Here is a 22,313-nt window from a genome sequence, read left to right as displayed (position 1 = left end):
CACTCAAAGCTAGAAAGGAAATTCCTCAGAACTGAGGTAGTTTCTAAGTATCAGCACATTTTCCAATTCTTCACAAGGCAACTTAGCTATTTACAATCCATTTTTTCCCACACATAAATTTATAACTTTTTCAATTTTATGCTTCCATGATTTATTTTCTAAAGAAAAATGATCTAGCCAGAATATCCCTACTCTACTAACATCATGTTTTAATAAATAACTGGCCACTTCTAGTAAAATTAAGCCTCCAGGATTGTTTATACCAGCCAAGAATACTCAGTCTCGATAGCTTTGCAGAAATTTGGTGTGAAAATAAAGTTGAATATAATGTTGACCCTGAGCTAACAAGTAATTAATGCTTCAATATAAAAATAGAAAATTATGCTTACAACACAAGGGTGGAACAGAGCAAACCCTCTCTCTCTGGACTGCTCTCCTGGCTGGATCCCAGCATTCAGCCAGACCTAAAGGCTACTTAAAGCAGGAGGAGACAAGCAGAATAATTTTGAGTCTTTCCAAAGACTTTGTTTTCCCTAAATTCTTTTAAAAAGTATTTAATCTCTTTTCTTAAAAATATACATTTCTTTTATTAATGAGTTGCTGTTCACCACAACACTGTTCCAACTGCAAAAGCAAAGGTAGAGAGAGGAGGGTGTCTCAGGTAGTGCCAAAAAGCTACAGCCACTGGGCATCAGCTCCCAAGAGACCAAATACACCGAAAAGGGGGCGTCTCCAGCCCTGCCAGCTCCTGCTTGCTCCTACTCCCTTCTGCCTGCAACACTGCTGCAGGGTGCTGCCCGCCTGCTCCTTTCCTTTTGCCCCCACTGGAGAGGAAACAAAATTCTTCGCAAAAAACAAACCCCGCCCCCCAGTTCCCCTCCCACAAAGTATTCCTTAAAAAAAAAAAAAAACAAGAAAAAAAAAAAAGAAAAAAATTAATCCAGCAGTCATCTAACAAACTTGCAGACAAGACACATGTTGGCATTTGGATCTGCGACACAAGTTGCTTCCAGCCGAACAAGTTTAATGCCTTATTCCCACAGGGGATGCACGTCGGGAACTGACCTACACGAGTTACAGCTAATTGCAAGGATCCCGGGGAACAAATGACAACTCCTCTTAGTGTTTGCGGAACTGGAACTCTCTGTAGTCTCTTCCAATTTAACCAAACCTCCTGTAAAGAAAAAAGTACAATCTGCTTCTGGTATTAACACCCTATGCAAACAGGGCACTTGGCACACTGACCAGCTCTGCCTTCTTCTGTTTTACCACATAATAAAGACAAATTACTTCCACTTCTTCCCAGATAAGGCAACTAACATAATGTGGATAAACGGGAAGTTAACTATATGAAACATGTTTGCTGCTCGTTGGGCAATTATTTTTTTCCCCCATAAGATAACATGATAAATAAAACCTGCTTCTGTACAGATATTTTTCATTTCAGAAACACATACTTATTACAGGCCAAGATTAGACCCTGGGGTTTTTTTGTTTTCGTAAGAAATATGGTAAAATAAAATTAAAAAAAAAGTGATAAAGACACAAATGCAGAGCTAACTACAGGCTTGTATATACATTTTTGTTATCCACCTCTAACATGGGCTCCTGGTGAACGGGACAGACTGGTAGTTCCCATTTGTGTTATTCCCAGAATAGCAAGGGAAAAAAAAAATAATCAGTATCTTAAAACCAGTGGCAACATAGTAAAAACTGTACACTGTTGTCCATTAACTTAAAAAGCAAAGTCCCTAGATGGTATAAAAGTGAAAGCAGGTGCCTTCTAACTTTGATTATAAAAGTCTTTTTTTTTTTCCCCCTATGCTGCACAATTATCTCCATTGTCTTTGCATGGCCAAGAACAAAATGCTAAGGAGCAAGGCTGCTTGTGATAAACCGCTCCTGGCAGCGGCAGAAGTGTTCACGTTCTTATCACTCTTGTTGGAGTTCCCAGTGACTTCGGTGGCGTTGAACTCGAACTCTGGGGAGCACTGCTGGAGCTCGCAGCCGCTGCCGCTCTCCTCCCCACTGCTCTCCTCACCTGCAAGAGATAAACACACATAGTCCTCCTTTGCCGTCTGCAGCACAAGGCTTTGCTTGGAGAAGGTGGCAGGGGGGGAAGAAAAAGGCAAGTGCACGGATGTTTCGAAATCTGAGATGTAAGCATGGCTCCTCTGTTTAACGCTACCTGCATGTGCCATTCATCATGCCCATCTGTGCTGGAAATGAGTCTGCAATGTGCACTTACAGCCCAGCCAGCCAACCATACTCTAGGCTACATCAAAAGAAATGTGACCAGCAGGTCAAGGGAGGTGATTTGGCCCCTCTATCCTGCTCTGGAGAGATCTCACATAGAGCCCAGTCTCCAGCTCTGGAGCCCTCAGCACAGCAGAGACCTGGAGCTGTTGGAGTAGGTCCACAAAAACAATTAGAGGGATAGAACACCTCCTGTGAAGACAGGCTGAGAGAGCTGGGGTTGTTCAGCCTGGAGAAGAGAAGGGCTCTGGGAAGACCTTATTATGTCCTTTTAGTATTTAAAGGGTGTCTATAAGAAAGACGGGGACCGACTTTTTAGTACTGCCTATTGCCACAGGACAAGAAGTAATGGCTTTAAACTACAAGAGGGTAGATTCAGACTAGATATTTGGAAGAAATTTTTTACAATAACAGTGGTGAAACACTGGTACAGGTTGCCCAGAGAGGTGGCAAAAGCCCCATCCCTGGAAACAGCCAGGGTCAGGTTAGATGTGGCTCTGAGCAACCTGATCAAGTTGAAGATGCCTCAGGTCATTGCAGGGGGGTTGGACCAGATGGCCTTTAAAAGTCCCTTCCAACACAAACCATTCTATGGGAACAACCCTCCTCGCACAGCCTGTTGGAGATGCTGGTTCCCACTCTCCACTAACACACTTACCCACAGCTGAAGCTTAACCAGCTACCCCATGTTAGCATGAAATCCAATTAGAAAAGGAAACAGAAAAAGCAAAAGTCAAACAACAGCAAACATACTTATGTCAATGAAGTCGACATCGTTCCCACTGTACGCATTCTTCAGCTTGTTGGTCATCACTCGCAGAGCCATGATTTGTCGGCGAATCATCATGTCTGGCTTGGTAATGTCAACTTCTACCTCCGGGTTATTCACTTGATTTGCTAAGCCGTTTCCAGTCACCGCAAAGTCGTACCTGAAAAGAAACTGTTCCTGCTGGTACCAGAGCCACAGCTTGGTGGGGCCCCACACAGAAGGGTGAGAGCTTGGGAACCCAGCAATGCCACCCCCGTTTCCAGTCTGGATGATATCCTGACTCCAACTCTATTTTCCTGCACACCAACCCTCACAGAGCCCTTCTCCAGCTCTTACTTCATCTCCCATTCCTGCAACCTGAGCAGCATATGGAATTAAGTGCTGTTTTCATATACCCTGTGCCAAAGACAGGGGAAAGAATTTTCTCCCCAACTTGAAAAGAGAAGGAAGATCTGGGGTTTATAATAATAGTGACTTACAACAGCATAAATCAGCTCGCTACAGACAACACAGCAAAACATGCTGCTGAGATGCCTTGATGTCCAGTAGGATGACACTTTCAGGAAAACGGTCTTTGGGGCCATAGTTATCCCACAGGAACCTATCGTAACCGTCGAAGGCACGAGTGTCATTATGGCTTTGCATAATGCACCTTAACCATCAGGCTGGGGTATAAAATGTGCATTTCTAACCATGCAGACATGAGATGAAATTTCCCTAATAACCCCAGCAGAAGCATCATCTGTGATGTTGAAGATGAGATAACGTAACACCATGCATCGAAAAGAGAACAGTCAAGCTGCTCAGTCGGAGGACATATGCATGCTCAAGTATGAACACATGTACAGCCTCTTGGTGTAAAAAATAGGCTAGGCAGCAAAACCCAACAGAATATGTCTCCTGAAACAGATCTCTGGAGTATCACCTTATAGAGCAGAGATATGTCACTTTTTCCTCCACCAATTACCTGACTTGCAAGAAAAATCACCATTTAATAGATGAAAATATTACTTTTCTTAGTTATGATGCCACCGTCACAAGAGAGAAAAAAGCCTTCAGGACAATTTTACTTATCCTAGAGACCAGGCAGTACAATACAAGCATATATTTGAAGGGCATGCTCAAACCCTGTCCTACGCTTGGGAGGATTTATTATCATTGTTGTTATTTGTGATCGATATTATATGATACAAAGAGGTCAGAGCAGGACCAAAGTTTAGAAGACTACTGGACTTTTGGCTTACTGGAGCCACAGAGATAAGAGTAACAGCTGTCCCCTCCGCCTCCTTGCCCAGGGCTGCCAAGCTTCCTTCTGCCTTCCTTGCTGGGTCTAGACCCCATAAACTGGGGAAAATCTGGTGCATAAAGCTGTGTACAAGCTCAACAGCTCGTAAACAAGACCTCATGACGGTAGAGTCATTTCTTGTCACAGAGACCCAAACCATCACCCTGGCCAAGCAAGGCATACATGAAACAGTGCAAAAATTTATGTAGTATGGCTCAGTCCTGTGTCTCTAAAATGTCATGTGCGAAAACCACACCTCTGATGTCACTGAGCTCTGCAGTGGACAAGCGGACCTGTCACCAATCTCCATCTCCTTTGCCCTTGCTCAAAAAGAAACATCAGCTGGGGCAGCAGCACTGTCAGACAACAACAGCATCCCTGCTCTGTGGCTGTGGTACAGGATTTTGCAAAAACCACCTCCTCAAAACCATGAGAGCCAGTAAGGTCCAAGGAGAGATGCTGTTATACAGATACATAGATTCACTCCTCTCCTTTAAAACAAACCAGCGTGCAGAGCTTGGACAACCCTTCAGCTTTGCATTCAAGCTCTCCCACCTACGAAAACCAGGAGTAATAGAGCAGCCTGTCTCAGGGCAGCTGGGGTCAGTCCCATATGAGCACAGGACTCAGGGAGAGGAGCCAGCACGTCAGGAAGGGCTGGGGCAAGAGGGAGAGAGTTAACCGGGAGCGGCAGCATCATCAAACCTGCTCTTGGCGCTCCCATTCCAGCATTCGTTCTCATTGACAGTGCCTACAGACATCTTTTCATCATTGCAAATGTTGCCAGGAAGGGATGACCAAAATTTTTTGGCTTGCTTTAGCTTCTCTTTCACATCAGTAACCTATTAAGAAAAAAAGAAACAGAACATAAACCAGAATACCAAACGCTCATTAAAAGTGCAGCTAGAAAGGTATTTTTTATCACAACAGACATGTATAAGCCAGATCTTCAGGCTGCATGTTTTGATGGTTGATTTACTTTTTAAATACAAAATTAAACACTGCTCCTTGAGCGCATATTAATCATAAGCCAAGCCTTTAGAACAGCCACATTTCTGACATACAAGCATTGAGGTAATTCACATCTAGAGCCATACGCAGATTACACCCCTCAGAGAGTTCAAGAGAGCAAATGAATATTAAGAAGCCTTATAAATTACAAATGATAAATTATAAGTTGGGGCACATGAGGGTGAAGTGCCTGCACAGCACTGGCAGGACCAGCCACTCACCAGTCGGTCCAAGCTCGTGCCAGCGGCTGTCGTTGGCCGCTCCTCTGGGTGGTAGGGTCTGAAACGAGCAGTGAAACCATTTTCAGAGACAGAGCGAGCAGTCCGACCCTGGGCAAGTGTTTTTGGCTGGCCACATCCTTGGAAAACCTACACGAAAGACAGAGAGAAAGGGTTTTATGAAATGAGAGATCACAAAAGCCTCCCTTCTTCAGTCTCCAATGCAGATCCTGCCCAAAATAATAGATCAGCTTTAAATGTACTTGAAAGGGCACTGAAGAAAAAGCACATTGATGAGAATAAGGAAATAAAACATGTCGGATAAATAAAACCCAAGTGCTCTTTTGGCCCTTTTACCTTCTGAGACACTTGCATGCTGTTCTCCTGCATGTTCATGATGGCATCTGAAATTTTCACATCAATGGGGTCCATGACTGACTCAATGTTGAAGGGACCCTCCAATCTCTCTGCTACCAGAAGCATCGAATCTAACACAGAGAGAAACAAAGGCTTTCAATGGAGGACACTCAAGAATAACTGATAACAAGGATAACAGATTGAGCACACAGACATTAACTACCACAACATCGCTTCTGACCATTACATGTCTCCAGGAAATATTACGCTCTGTTCCCAGAGCCTACAACTTCACCAGGTACTTTCAGGGTTCCAACATCAAGCCATGGGCTCATATACATGAAAAGCCACATTTAAACGAGTGAGAGCCATCACACCCTGCCAACAGGCAGTCTGTAATCAGCTCCTCCCACTAGAACAAGCATTACTAACACTCTCTTCTCCATGCTCATTTATTAAAGCCTGCCTTGTGTCATCTGTTTTTCAAGACTGCTTTCAAAGCCATCGACTTTCTCATGCTGGTCCTGAACACAAGACCCCAGCACGAAAGGGTTCAAAATGAACACTGCTACCATCTCTTCCTTATGGAAAGCTACAGGCATTGCCAAGCCCAGGGAAGCCAAGGGACTGCCCTTTCTGGCATTGCATGGATAATTTGCAGGAGGGATATTGCGTGAAACCAGAGTAAATAATGACATATTTGGCACATCTCTATGAAAGTGGAGATGGAACCAAGTCCCTCAGTCAACACTGCATCACTCCTCCTGTGCCAACGTACATGTCAAATACGTCATTAAACATAGCAGCTACTGAACATCCATTACTTCCTCTGGGAAATTATTATTGGCATTAAGGTTTTCACCCTGCATTGCATTTCAGCCTTCTCTCTGACTCCCCCATAGAAGGTGCCTCCACACCACACACTTCAGGCTAAGCAGTCATCGATTCTCACCCATCATAACCTTTATTTAGAATCATAGAATAGTTAGGGTTGGAAGGGACCTTAAAGATCATCTAGTTCCAACCCCCCTGCCATGGGGAGGGACAATGTTGGTTTTCACTGTAGTCTCTCAGCCCTGGAACACTTTGTTTGCTTGTCTCTTCTACCGTGTCACTTCGTGATGCTCTGCCACAAACGCATCACTTTCCCATTGCATTTAACTCTTCAGTTCTTCCTCGCCTACATGACGTGGGAGGCCAGGGCACAAACAGCCCCACTTCGGGCCTCAGGAAACCCTTTCCTGAGGAGCACCTCCCTGCTCCCATGGATACGCATGTTCCCTTCCATTAAGGAGAAATGAGTGTTTCACAGTCAAGCTATCAATTTCTCTTGAAAAGTGTTTCTTGTGACATTCATCCTCCTCCTAAGCACAGCAGATAATTTCAACAAGTGAAAAACTTCTGCTGACTCCAGCTACCTGTTGAAGTCCTACAAAGATACTCCAAATACTGAATAATTTGGCGCTAGCTCTGCCTTAGAGTCCAAATCATGTTAAACTACACTAAAAAAACCCCACAAACTGGTGATAAACATACAGTTAAGCTATTTATGCACTTAAATAACGATATTAAAAATCGTAGTAGTAACAATAAATACAACAGCAAATCACCCACATGAATTGTAGATGTGTTCCCAGCCTGTAAATCCACTTTTTGAAGGCAACTCAATATTCCAGCATTTCCTAGGTGTTAGTTAAGGCCTGAACAGTAAATCAGCCTATCCTAAAAATCCTGTCAGCTGGGAGTCGCGCAGCTCTGCCGAGGTGCTGGTGTTTAGAGAGTGAAGGTGCTTCGGGACGGAAGCCCAGGAGGAACTGGAGCCCCCAGGGAAGCCCCTTGCCCCGCAGGCACACCCCAACAGCATCAATGATGGAGCTGTCGCAGGGCAAGGCTGGAATGTAGCTGTCAGAGAGTACAAACAGGTCTGAACCAAATGCATTTTTTTGGGTTTTTTTTTGTTTTGGTTTGTTTTTTTTTTTTAAAAAAGAAAAAAAAGAAGGTAATAACAAATGAAACAAAGAGTCTTAGACTGTATTGTGGTGGGCTCCAATAAAGTGATGCTTCAAATCTCTGAGTAATGACTGCTAGCATGAATATACCATTGTGCTGGAGGGGAGAAAAATGCTTTTGATGTGCTACCAAATGGAGACTTTTGTAAACAAGTGGAGCACAACTTAAATGTGTTCGTCATTGTCAAAGCTTTTGGGGTTTTTCAAACACATAAAGAACATCCCGGTGCAGTTTGCAGGAAGTCGCTCATTTCAAATAAAAATATTATGAATGGATAGATAATAACACACACAAAATGCATACTTTTTTTTTTTTAAAAAAAAAAAAAAAATCATTCCATTTTGTAACTACTTAATTCTCTGAGTGGCCAGGAAAGGCCGCAGATCAATAAAGTGTTTGTGAAAGACTGAAAGGAAACATAAACCCCAATTCTTCTGGCTGTTTGGCGTCTTTGTAAACTTTGAGCCAGGCAGGCCATCCACAAGACCATGGGAATGTAGAGCGAATTGGGTCCTTTGTTAGCAGGGGTGCCATGGCGTTACATGTATCACAGCCCAGGAATGCAGCCTGCGCTTTGACTGCCGATAGAGAAAATGCATTCAGCCTCCAGCAGAGCTGCCAAAGCTGGCGAGAAAAGATAAGGAAAGTAATAATTGCCCTTGGAGAATATATTCAATTGGAGCTCTTCAGGAGCTGGGATTGATACTGGCAAGGAGCACTAAATGAAATAAACTTTCATTAAAAAGGCAAAAAAAAAAAAAGAGAGAGAGAAAAGGGTAGTGTGAGGCTCTACCTCATCCACAGTTTTGATTTTGGGGGCATCCCGCAAACTTTTACCTCCCACCAGGAGCTGGCTGGTGTCCCCACCAGCAGTCATGGCGAGCAGCGATTCCCTCTGGCAGCCACGTCTGACATTAATAGGGTTGGCTGGGGTTCAAGATAACGTTAGCATGTCAAGAGGGGAGCCACGCTGCACTAAAAACAGAAACGAAGCTTCGGGGCAACTCGTCTCCCCAAAAGATTTTCCATTATTGGTAGAGAGGAGTTGATCATAAACATCATTTTGCACTAGAGCTGCGGTAAAATAATTGATGTTTGCAAGTCATGGTGAGGAAGCTCAGATCTGCTTCACACAATTAAAAAAAAAAGAAAAAAAAGAGTCTGGCAGAGTGAAAAATGTACCCTGGCCATTTATTACAAACACACAGCATGACAAAGACTGTCTCTCCTCCCTGTGATGGGGAGATAGACCCAACCCACTCCATATAGCACCATCCCTTAAAGACCCTTTTCCTCCTGCATACATTTGTCCTTGCTACTGGCATTGAGACAATCCTTGGCGACAAAGCACCTCACTCTCATGAAGGAAAGCAATTCTTTCACATTGTGCCACCAATAATCAGAAACCCACATCTTCAGCCTCACTGTCTGACTTGAAGAACAAAAGGCAGTTTGCAGTCTTAACCCCAAGATCTGATTTAAAAGGGGAGGGAAGGAGGGGGAAGACCTTGACCATTCATTAAAAACAATCTTTTTTTTTTTTTTTAAAAGGAGGAAAAAAAATTCTTTGCACACAAAGTAGTACTTCAGATATGTATATGGAGCCTGAATTCAACATCTTTGAGCAGAGTGAACCTTTGTGAGGAAAAAAAAAAAAAAAAAAATCATGAAAAGGCACCGGAGATTAACACCGTTCATTCAGGAAAGCTCCAACCCTTCCAATAGCTTGTTTGAAACAAAGTATATCCCTGTCTAATTGGTGTACAATTGTGTCAGGAATAGCAGACAAAATAATTTAAAGATACTTAAATGGGAGAAAAGAGTACAATTCAGTCACTATTTCATATGCCGCAACTTTAAATTATATTTTGCAGAAGTAAGGAAGTTTTTTTGTCTTGAAAAACCTACAGGCTTTACATCTCAGCTCGGAAAAGCTTTATGCAAGTGATTGCATGTAGACACGCACTGTGCATATTCTATATGCACATGCACCCAAATTCATATACACTTGCAGAATTTATTGGAGGTTCTCTCACTTAACTGTCTTTAAATTATTTCACTAGGTTCAAAATCTGGTTTTGACACATAATAAATCATTATAACTTTATTTTTAAACCCATGATCCAAAATAGCATTGAATTCGTGCAGATGGGTTTATTGTTGCTATGGAGTGTTTGGATGGGGGAGGGGGAGTGGGGGGGAAGGCTTGGTTTGGGGTTATTTTAATTTATTTAAACCTTTACATACACACACAGAGGACATTTGTGACACATGCCCTGCCCTAAACACCAGATCTATTTAATTTAATTTGCCTCAAGCGGCAAAGGGATACGGAAAACAAAATCAACGACATAACCAGCACCTGTTCGGCTATTAAACCATGTAAAGGAAGCACAACTTAAGATGTCACTATCCGTATTCCACTGCAAAAACCAACCCAGAGTCTAAGAAACAAACCTGTCAATAAATTTAACAAAGCTTAATAACATATTTAAGTACTAAGTAGGCAAGAAACTCCTTAGGGAGGAAGCACTGCAAGAAGAAAGCTTTGCTTCCAATCCAGAACCACATTTATTTATTTTCTCCTGTTTAATAATCTTAATTATCGTATGCAGTCCCTGATCAGTCTCGTGTGACAGGGCTCCCTGGCTTCCCCTGAAGTTCGTTTTTAGCTGCATACCACCTACAGCAATTAGCTGCTTGTGCTTTTGTCTGTTTTCTGGCATTATGCCCTTCCCTTTCATGGGATTCCTCTTTTCTACTTGGACTAGATGTTTGCAAGTCTCCTAGCTTTGAGCTATTTCAGCAACAATTGTAGCTGAAATACTTAATATTCTCATGAGAAAGACGGCTGAGAGAAATGGGGGGGAGTCAGCCTCCCAGAGAATGACTTGGAAACCCAATTTAGTGTCACATTTAACTCCCTATATGGAATACGCAGGCAAAAAAAAAAGCCTTCTGAAAATAATACGCTGCACACATCCAGTTGGCATGGGCAGTGAAGAGTGCACAAAACATGGGAAAACAAGTTTAAGATTTAAATCTAGCCTGAAAGGCCAATTATCAGCAATTTCCCTTTTTAGACCTCATAGTTTAACGAAAAGGAAATCTTTTCTTTCTAACAGCCTTTTTTTTTTTTTCCGATGAGTGGGATGGTAAGAGTACCACAGCCTTGTCAGCAGAGGCAGATGCTTTGCATGTGCATTTCATCACACATTAACTGGAGTGAAGCCACTGCTCTCAAAGGATGCCCATTCACAGATAAATCACCCCCCCTAGAAAAGGAACACAAATGAAAACATTTAACATTATCTATTGCCTGTGCCCCCATAATGTGATACATCACCAGTTCTGCTAAGCCTTGACTCAAGGTAGCATTCAACATTTTGGTCTAGATTTTATGTATCAAATAATGCCATTTATAAGCATAGAAGAGAAATAGTAAACAGGAGGAAGAGGATGGCAGAAGCACTCACACAGTATCACGTAAAGGCCGATCAACATTTCAAAAGGATGGTGGCCAAATGCCAAATGAGCTGTTTAAAAACAGATTCAGACACACGTCCCATTCAATTTTTTTAATGTAAAATAGAGGCCTACAGCTTTTCTCAAAGCTCACCCCTGCTGGCAGGGAGATTCCCAGACTGCTGAGCAAGAAAACTGGCTTTGGGAAGGGCAGCTATATGGTGACAACAATGTATAAGTAGTAGTATGGAAAAACTAGCTTACATACACGCTCCAGCAAGAAGAGGTGCTCGAAGCCTACAAGCAGATGGCAGCTCCATCCTCCTAGAGCCTGGTGCAACATAGGTCACCGGCACAACAAAAAGTCTCATTTATTTAGAAATTAACATGAACTCCAAAAGGCCGTCTGTAAACAAAGATGCTGAAGGAAAAGATATACATCACAGACACCTAAAAGGCCTGCTACACCTCAGTACAGCCACTCCCAAAAGCCCTTCACATGGGGGACATGGTATCAGCATATACTCACGTGCAATTTTAACCCATATTGGCTTACCGATAAAGATGTTCCACTCAGCATCCAAGTCCCCTTGGTTGGCCAAGCAGCCCCTCATGACGTTAAAGCAATAGTTGTAACAGGGCTTCACCGATACCAGACCTCGGCAGTGTGGGCAGTACATCATTTTTAGCAGCGCTCGCGTACCTTGTGGCGTAGGGTTCACCTTTAAAAGAGAAAAAAAGGAAAAGAGAAGAAAATCAGCCCTCAGTCACTAAAAGCAAAAAGCTCACACATTTGTCCCCAGGTGGGTGGGAACAGAGCTGTGCAGAGGAGATGCACTGGGGTCGGCCACTGCCATCCAGCCAGAGTTCTGCGCTTACGTGGCCCAGGGATCCGGGGTGCAGATGACAGGGTTTGGCTCCTGGGTGTGCCTGCCACTCCAGGGGGCATAGACAATTCCCATCTCTGAAAAACGTTATCTGTGCTGCAATACACCTTATATACTGTGCTGTAGGCTGCAAAGACAGGCACCCCAGGGGGACACACAGCATCTGAGCTCAGGGAGGGTAGCAGAAAGTGACAAAGCAAAGCTGCATTATCCAAGCACTGCTGCAAATACACACGGAAGACAAAAATGCTGAGAGAACTTGGTAGAATGTGGTCAAGATAGGATACTTGCCACTACCCTCACACCAAACATATCAGAAGCATGCTCTCCTCTTCCATGTCACTGTGGCTTGGCTCTTCCCGGACAATCACCCAGCAGGGCTCTCCGGCAGAGAGATTGGCTCCTTCATCTTACATTCAACTCATGTGACACAGCATTTACATAACAGATACTCAGGTTCATTTATACTCAGCACCCATCACACTAAATAATGCCATTCTCCACACCTGAAGGAGGTGGCAGCTACAGCCCTGCAGCTGAGAACAAGCTGGGAGGACCCTCAAAGCCAGCACGCAACTGCTGGGTGTGCAAGCAGAGCTATCTGCAGCAGGCACGTCACCCCCTGAGCCCTCAACGGGGCTATTTTCCAAAGTGACTCACGGTCATTCATGTTTGATTCACTCTCTGGCCTGGCTTCAAAACAGTCATTGAAACCATTTCCACCCAGCTGGTCTAAGGAGCGTTAGCTCCAGCACCACGTACTAGTGCCGAACACATGGTAGGTCTGCCTAAAACACCGAACAGAGCAGCTCCCTCAAGAGCAAGTTTAGATGTTAATCAGCCACACACGAAAATGAAAAATTAAGATGTGATCAGAGATTTGCTGACAAAGTAGAAGTGGTTTTAAGCAACGCGCTTGAGACTTCTTGTAAGGCGTTTATGGCGAGCGCTCTAAATACCTTATGATATAAGCCCTTACTGAAGGAGGAGACATATAAACACACCGCCCCAAGAAAGGGAGAAGTCATTCATTCAGTATAAATGGCTAGAGACGTGGATGGCCTCCACATGTCATCTGCTGGAGGTCTGGAAACCGATTTTATGGCAGAGAGGATCACGGGACTGAACAGAGATGAATGTACGTGAGGAAAATCTGGTACCACATACTGCTAAGGACATTACTATTGTGAAGCCCATCTCAGCAGAAGGGCTATGCAGAAACCGAACATGATCTTCTGGTGCTGAAATGAGTCGGCAGCACGTGAAACCAGGAGGCAACAGATTTTAAGAAAAACACACAAGAAGACAAAAAAGCCTACTACATTATCAGGTTGGCTTTGCTAACAACATCAGCAGATTTTAAAACTCCTTTTTCCTTATGCAAACAGATGACACATAAAAATCTGTTGTGTTCCTGACAACTCCAGAAAGACTACCATTTCTCTTCAGTAGGCAAGGAAACTGGTCATAAAGACAAAAGTTAAATTTTCTGCAGCTGATGGTGATCAGTGCTGGATTTTGGCTGGTAAGCAGTGTTCATTCAGAATCCCTCTTTTGTCATCTTTACCCATCTTTTGTCTACGAGGAGCCTGTTTGGCTGAGCAAAAGGAGACTTGATGTAGAAAGCTGTTGGCAGTGGTGGGGGAATCTAATTCAGATGCTTCAATAACTTACATACATATATATACATACAGACATATATATATATATATATATATATATATATATATATATTTGGAAGGCACAGCAGGAGTGGGAGTCCCAGCAAAAAGCTCCCTATTGGGGCAGCATGGCTTTAAAGCAGAGTTAGTTCAAACACTGGGAAGGCGACAGAAACCAGCTCAATCAGATGATTTATAGTAGGAAAACTGAAAACAGACAAATGCAAAGGTATCATCTGCCATCCAGATGGTGCAGTCCTTGCATAACAAAGAACTTGGGGGACTGGGGGGGAAGAGCGAACTAAACAGCATCTCACACCCAAAGACAGAGCTCTGAAGTATGCCCCAGTTTAGTCTGATAAAAATGCCTTTCCATGTCACTCAGTGGTAGGTGCCAGGACCTACACACCTAGTCCTGAGGCTTATCAGCAGATCCTGGCCATCCTAGTGCTGCTGGCCTTCAAAGGAGTGCTCTGTATCCTCTTCTAGGGGAAATTAGGAAAAAGTGCTAATTAGGAAATTAGGAAAAGGTAGCACTAGCCAGGTGCTACAGCACTTTGAAGCAGAGTGAAGAGCAGGAAACTTCCCTAACCCTATCATGGAAAGCTGCAGCTTTATGAAAGGGATTGCACTGCAGTGCATTGCAGGGGAAAAAAAATAATCACCCGCAGAGCAGTGACCAAAGAGGCACCTTCCCATCTTAGGCTCCCAGTTCACCCCACGTGTGCAATCCTGCAGCATCCATCCTGCTTTGATATTTCATAGGGACTAATCTTTATGAATCCCAGCAGATGCACGGGAAACTAAAGCCACTTTCCCTGCATTCCACAGCAGATGACATGGGACAGTCTTTTGTATTAGGCACTTTGAATAAAGAGATAGGATGATTTTAAAACCAAATGGAGTTTTACTTCTTTCTCTCCATACATTTGCAGTTCTGAGCCCTACACAGAGCTGAGCAGAGGGTGATGGCAATGGGGGCAATGAGAAGACAAACCCCAGCCTGCAGTTACTGCTGAATTGAGTCTTAAATAGTGATGGACATAACCCACAAGGAAGCTGTTAGTTTGTAATTTAGTTTATAGGCAAAGTGGAAGACAGAGGGGAAATTAATCAGTCCAGATCTGACACCTTATAGTGTCAGAAAGCAACACAAAGCCACAAGCAGAGATCGCCCCTAACAGGGAGTTTTGAGGAAGATTATGAGCAATTACCCTCGTTACAACAGTGATAAATGCTTAAATGCTCCGTATTGCTGCAACGGGAACCCTAACCCCTGGCAAGGAGCCCGTACCCAGTCCAGACCAATTCTGGATCAGTCAGTGGGCTGTGCCATATGTTGTACTGGCAATTCTTCACAAGCTTTTAATGTTCGCTCTGCCACACCAGGTGCAAGCTCTTAAAACACTATTGTATGTAACAGTAAACCCAGATATGCTTTGTTCTGGGGTCATGTTTATCTTGGAAAGCAACTCAAGTTCATTCAAACGCTATTCTAGAATGACCCTCAAAATCAAATAATCTCCTTTATAATAAAGAAAAGTCCTAAAGAAAGCTTTATTTGCTGAAGAGGATTTACTCTAGTAGATTTGAGTCCAGGTAGTAGTATGCTGTAGTGCACATACCCTGTAAAAGCTTATAATAGAAGTAAATGCACTACAACCCCTTCCTTTTATCTTGTGAAATTTATTTCCTTTCCGTGGCGTTCCACACCACTGCAGCAATCCATCACCCTGCGGTTTCATCATGCAAATTACAATTTGTCCATGTCTATATGCTTTGTTGAATGTGAAGATTAAAAGCTGCTAACAGAAGTGTTTTGGCACCAATCTTTACATTCATATTGGACCTGCTATGCAAAAATACAGATTTGCATCCAATCCACAAAAATTAAGGGAAAAGAAAATAGTTCTGGGCTTAAATCAAACGTTTCATGTTATATTTGTTGAGGTAACCCCCAACTTACATTTACTGGTGAAGATACAATCACATTCTTGTAACAATAATATGCCCTTGGTAAAATAAAATCTACCTTTTGTTGGTACCTTGTCATAGCATTCCCATTTCAGAGTCTCACATAAAAGTGTTTGCCCTTTGTCCTTGGCCTTTTCCAACTCGTTGGCAATTGCACCTGGATACTTCTGGTAGAAACTTCACCACTAAAGTACACACCTATCCAGCGAAATGCCTTGTCAGAGTTTAGCACAAAGCCACCAAAACTCACAAAGAAAGCCATCTGTGCAAGCAGATAAAGTTCAGAGAAGCAGCTGATTTTTTTGCCCCTCTTCCCAAGGCAAGGACAACCTGAGGAAGGATGACAGAGCTCCAACAACAGACAGTCCTGCAGGGAGCTCCCTCCAGCTGCCAGACAGCCAGGGCCACATTTTATTCTCTCACTCTACCCTTAAGTTAGCATTAAGGATGTTAATAACAACATTTAGAATCCTGACAGATATAACAACTATTTATAATAACTCAGGCTTTCTTATTTTCCACGCTTGCACAACAACAGCGTTGCCATGCCAGCAGCACAGCCACCAAAAAAATTTAAAATCCAACAATTGGAAAATAAATACAATGAAATTACTTTTGATTTATACTGTGTTTTCTTTGCAAAAAAAAAAAAAAAAACAACCAAAAACTGAATTAGGGCAATCCTGGATAAAGACAACTGAAGGAATAACTTCTCAGTGACACAGAAAAATGACTTCATGACTTCAAAAACTAACTCCAAGGCAGACTGAAGGACTGTGGGATGCTCCAGGTGAGCAGCCAATACAGACAAGTGAAGCGTCATCACCGTTTGGGACCAACACAATACTACTTGCATCATTTTTTCCTTCTCTCAGTGTTGTGCAAGAGCATCATCTTGGCACATGCCGGTCCAGATGTTCAGCACGCTGAGAAGCACAAGATCACTCGGGCGGTTCTTGGTTTCCTTCCCCACCCCAAATATTCCAATGAAAGTGTTTTGGAATTAACTACGCATTCAACCAATTTTGCTGGATCACTGCTAGCACATGAATACTTGAGAAAGCATCTGGATTAGCCACAGATTTGGGTCTCCAAGGGTCTTGCACAACAGAGCACATTTAGGACCAATACTTGGGAACCAAACTGCTCCATGCCTTGTCAGTATTTGTTACCTGTGGCAATGTCTGCTGCAGCTTCATCTTGTGTGAGGAAAAGCTCAGGAGTACATTTATGCTCAATTCCCTGTTCATAGTGTGCTTTTCAATCCCTGCCCCAGAAGTAACAGTGCCAGACATATATCAAAGCTGCTGAGAATTGCACCACCGGTCACTCAGCCTGCTCAGTCCTAACGTTCATGTGTCAAAAGGGGAGCACTGTGTGCTTGTCTTCCCTGCCAGCATCACCAGCTCACGTGGGGCAGAGGGGACCTCGGTGCCAAGCAGACAACTCTTCCACCAAACACTGACAGAGCTATGCCAGGTTCAGCATCTCCCACTCTTGGTGCCCACAGAAGCAATGCACCTTTCAAACAAAGCTTGTTCTCCAAAGAACCCGAGTCTCCCTGACCCAGAGACACAACAGATAACTAGAAGTGCTCAGTTTGCTTTAATGAGCGAACAGAGAGAACATTTATCTTGTCGGCTACACCCAAAAACTTTTAGTTATACCCCACTTTGTTTTCAAAATCAGCAGCAGCAGCACTACAGGGAGGAGGGGAGGGCAAAGAAAGAAAAAAAACCCCAGTGGACTGAAACACTCTTGCATGATGCCATTAGCTCCAAAATCACAGCCACATCCATGTGCGCCTCCCAGCACGTTAAATCCCTGATGATTGCTGCTTGAGCATGCTTTGAAGGCTATGCCTAGCGCAGACCCTCAGATGGCTGGAGCTGAGGCAGATGCAACCACATTCTTGGCAGGTCTTCTCAGGGTCATCTTTGATGTGGAGAAGTGCTTGGTATTGTTTTCGGCATTGATGTTTGCCCTTGGCACGTGGAAGGCAACGTCCTTGCACACGGCGGCCCCTCAGTCTGGCCCCACGCCTTGCATCTTGCTGTCTGGACACATGCAGCACTTCTTCAGAGGCCCCTCTGCAACACTAAAAGGGTTCATTTGCTCTTCTGGCTGATTCTGGGTTGCCCATGAAGCAGCAGCATCTGCCCCCCATCTCCTCTCAATGCATGCAAGGAACGCATTTCATTTCTGTCACTTCCCTGGGAGAGTTTGCTCCTGCCCAAAAGGTGCCCAGCTTCGCAGGATACAGGAACATGATCTTCTTCCCAAAGGCTGATTAAGGGCACATTTCCCTTAAGTCAAGCCAAAGGCAAAGACAGCACAAAGGAAGATCGAACCTTGGCTAACTAAATTTTTAGATCCTCAAATGGTCATTACATGGGTCACGTCTATACCGGCCTTAATTCTTATTCACTCAGTGTTTTCACTATTTTCATCGCTGCCTCTTTCAAGCTAATGTCTGGTCCACATTCTGCATCGATGCTGAAAGGGCAGGAGCCACGGTTCAGGAGATGCAGCTGGAAGTCAGGGAGCTCACGATGGCCAGTGGTTGGTTGGTTTAAACAAGTTCACCACTTCACCATGTGCTCTCATGGATGATGCCTCATTAAAGATGAGGAAGCTCAGAGCAGAGAGAGTTAAAAACCCACCGAGCTCTTGCTCCAGCTTAGGTGTGGCTGTGAGAGGGCAATCAGCTGCTCCTCCCTGCAATTCTCTTTCATAAACAGTTTGAAGAAAATTCTCTCCTTGGCTGCTATCATCACACTTCACTAGGGAAGAAACATAGATACCAAGGAAGTTGAGCCTCCTCCACCCACCGCAAACATCTCCAGCAGCTTCCTCTTGGCTGTTAATGTCTCTTGAGGACAGCAGATGAGGAGGTCGATATTTTCCTCATATGAAGCTGTGCGTTACTCCATACGACTCCTATCTGTGCTTCCAAAATAAACACCATTCCTTGCATAGGACTGAAGCTGCTGCCTGTCCTGGACAAAACAGACAGTGCTCCCAAGGATGGGCTGGAAGCCTGTTTCCAGCAGCCCAGCTGCTCTGGGGCCAACTGTACGTTGCGTGGCTTTCGGCATACAAATGCCTGTCAGAGAGGTGATTTAAAAGCCTCCAGAGCGCCCAGCAGTTCCTCAAGCTATCAGACACAAGAGCAAGAAGGAAAAGTAGAACCACTCCAAAACAACAATTCATCAGCACAAACCTCCAGGAGGTCTGCAGAAAACTCACTACCGCTGTAACTGCAGTGACGTCCCATCCACACATCCCTGCCTGCAGCTCTGCAGAGACACAGTGACGCAAACACAGGGATTCGATGTTGCATTGCTGCATGCTTTGTCCTTCAAGCTGCTGACCTCCAGCCAGACCTCCCCTCCCAGCCTTGAGTCGAGCAGGCTCTTCCCGACCCTACAAAACAGTCAGTGGTCTAAGTCCTTAACTCCTTCTCCTGTCCCTGCAACACAGACCTCCATCCCATACCCACAGTTGACCTGCGCCCCCAAGCCCCTGGGCACTTTGCCCTCAAAGGTGTCATGACCCTGGACCAGGCTGTGGGTTTAATCGCATGTAACTAATTAAGTGAACATCTCTACAGCTTGAGAACTACCCAGTTGTAGGTTCTCACCCTTTTTCAGCCACTCTGGGCTCTGGCTTGTATTTGCTCCTTTTTTCCACCCCTGGCTGGGGCAGGAAATGTCATTGCTGGCAGCAATTTAAGGGGGCTGACTTCAGCGCTTGTTGAGGGCTAAGTAGCAAGCGAGCAATTAGGGGATGGGTAGATTTCCGACTCCTGAAGGCAAGGGCAGGAAGGTCAGAGAGAGCACCATGCATCAGCAGTTGATAGAGTGAAGCATTGGAGGCCCCCAGCCCCTCACAGCCCACCACAGATGCAGGACAATCTCTACCAGAGTTTTCTTGGATCTGCCTTTCCAGACGGATCTACAGAACTTTGTGCTTTCTTGATTCAGTAGAAGGAATTTGAGGGGTGAAGACTTTAGCATCAAAATTGTGGGGTTTTGACACAGTTTAGAAGCAAGTCTGTGCTTTCTCTCCACTGTTTGTTTGGGCAGTAGCACAAGGCTTCTGATCCATCCAACGCCAAATTAAAAGTTAATTTCCAACATTATGGCTCAGAAATCACATCTACTTGCAACTTTTCAATATTCTCTCTTCTTTTCCCTCTCTATTCCCAAACTCAGGCAAGAATAATGCCTTTCTAAATGCACATCCCTAGCGAAGATGTCAAAATACATAGAATCATTAAAAAGCCATAAAGGTTGTTCTACTGTAAAGCACTCTTTTGCTCTCCTGATAGCACCCCGGGAAAGCAAAAAGCAGCTGGGTCTTGCAGTAGTTTTTATTTCTCCTCCTGAGGATTTTCAATTAAACATTTTTAACTTGCTTGTTACAAAATACATTACAAATTAAAGCTAATTTGCATTTCTTTGGACATTTTTTTTAATAAAGAAGAATAGAAGATTTATCCCTCAAGTTAATCCCTGGTATAAGCAGTCATCCCACTACAACTAAAAGTAATAAGGAAGCAAAGTCAGAGTCATTATATAGATTAGCATGGCTTTGTTGAGCTCTATATGTAACATTCAAAGCCCCAAAACACAACCACAAAGCAGCAGACATAAAAACATCAGCTTTTAAACTTGTGTATAGAATTTCCCATTGTGTCTTGCAGAAATACGATGTTAGATTTCCACTGAATGAGATTAAAACTCTATAGAAAATATTATATTATTTAGCTGTAACTAAAGCTTAGGCATTCAGCAGCAAGGACTTTTGCTACCACTTCGGAAAGTCAATCTGCTGGAGGATTTCCACTGCAACTTGTGAAAGTGGAGTGGAAAGTGCAGTAACTGTGAGTGTCCATGGTGTGTGAGCTATTTTTGCAGCCGAGTGGGTCTCTGGGTAACCTTCCACACTTAAGCAATTAATTCTAGAGCTGAAGGCAACTCTACACTCCAGGATCTTCAAAAGCAAAAGAGAAATCACAACGCCACCTCAGGTTCACGACTTTGATTCGTAACAGATGCGGGGACCGTAGCCCTTATGGTCCCATGTCAAGTCTGGAGACGTTTTGATGAATTCTGAGCAGATGGAGCATAAACACGATCCCTCATCCATGTACATTTGAGGCCTATCAAGTGATTGCACATTCCCCAAAACTGTACTGGGGCTTAGCAGATGGACCTCCCACCCAAGTACTTCAGCTGCATTCTCCAGCAGTAAAAATCCTTTTTCCACTTCTTTCTGACCACACAACATTATGCAGCCAGAAACCAGAGTCACCGAATTTGAAACCCCACCCAAGAGGTCGGCAAGCTCAGCCAGTGACCTGACACACAGCCACACTTGGCGTCATCCAGTACCAACCGCGCTCCCACATCTGCTTCCCACCACAGAACCGTGTCCCCGAGGATGGAGAATTTTGTGGTCTTATAAGAGGGACCCTGCATGTCAACCATGGAGCTCCACAACACCCATCCTCAACCAGCAGCATGTGGACACATCTACAGCAAGAGTCATCACTACCAAATGGGGACTGAAGCTGTCCAAGGACCTAAAATAGTCACCACTACCTCACAGCTTGCTCCTGGAGCCTGGATGTATTAGTACAGCAACTCTTCCCTTGCTAATATTCTCTGCACTATCACATACATACAGGCTTATCACAGACCTTTTTTCTCATTTCTCTTCAAGAAAAATCAACATGGAAGCAGATTTTTTTTATTTTCCTCAGAGAGACAGTATTTTAATGTTATCCCTGAAAGTCAAAGCAACTGAAGTCATCTCACTTAGTGGTGCTGCTTGTGCTGCCTCCAAAATTGCATTCTGCTTCTGAGTACCTGAACAGCTATACTTTTGTTTTACTACTATTTTTTCCTTCCTTGCACTTCAGTTGATTCAAACTGCTGCCTGCCCTTTCAGCTTGGTGTTTTATTACTCTGCAACCAGGCAGAGAGAAAGTAAACCTTCCTCTGCCCATTTAAATGATCATACTAAATCTTCTACAGCCCGCAGGAAATAAACTAAGCTTGTAAAAAGGAAATCACTAGTATTGGTTATCTCACACAATCAGTTTAGGGGCATTACTGACCACACCTGTTTCCTATACCTACAACTCAGGCTAAGTTACAGACAAATCTCATGTCAAAAAACCAGTCATCCCACTTTAACCACTCCTAAGTGGTTTATAAGAAGAGGGAGATAAACATTTAAGTGATCAACACATCACATCTGTTTGACCACCCAAAAACTGACTTGACCATAGAAGTCTGAGGTCTTACTCATGCTGCATGTGTGGCACCACGTACAACCGGCTTCTGCCCTATGCATATGGATCTCCCTTACCATCATCATAGAAGTACTGTTTGCTAATTCTAACAGTCT

At 43.9% G+C, this 22,313-nt stretch overlaps 1 protein-coding gene across 1 annotated transcript in view; it reads right to left on the bottom strand.

Annotated features, from left to right (window-relative positions):
- Positions 1 to 915: 915 nt before the first annotated feature.
- GPC4 (glypican 4) overlaps positions 916 to 22,313 on the bottom strand; it is a 67,042-nt gene continuing 45,644 nt past the window's right edge. The window contains exons 4-9 of the mRNA XM_054075739.1: positions 11,928 to 12,093; positions 5,897 to 6,027; positions 5,543 to 5,689; positions 5,016 to 5,152; positions 3,010 to 3,185; positions 916 to 2,041 (exon numbers count right to left, since the gene is read on the bottom strand). Coding sequence (XP_053931714.1) covers positions 1,833 to 2,041; positions 3,010 to 3,185; positions 5,016 to 5,152; positions 5,543 to 5,689; positions 5,897 to 6,027; positions 11,928 to 12,093 — 966 coding nt within the window. The 3' untranslated portion in view covers positions 916 to 1,832. The remainder of the gene's footprint in view (positions 2,042 to 3,009; positions 3,186 to 5,015; positions 5,153 to 5,542; positions 5,690 to 5,896; positions 6,028 to 11,927; positions 12,094 to 22,313) is intronic.

This window comes from Cuculus canorus, chromosome 10 (genome assembly GCF_017976375.1).
Source record: "Cuculus canorus isolate bCucCan1 chromosome 10, bCucCan1.pri, whole genome shotgun sequence".
Classification (NCBI taxonomy): domain Eukaryota; kingdom Metazoa; phylum Chordata; class Aves; order Cuculiformes; family Cuculidae; genus Cuculus; species Cuculus canorus.
This window is presented reverse-complemented; position numbering and strand designations above follow the sequence as displayed.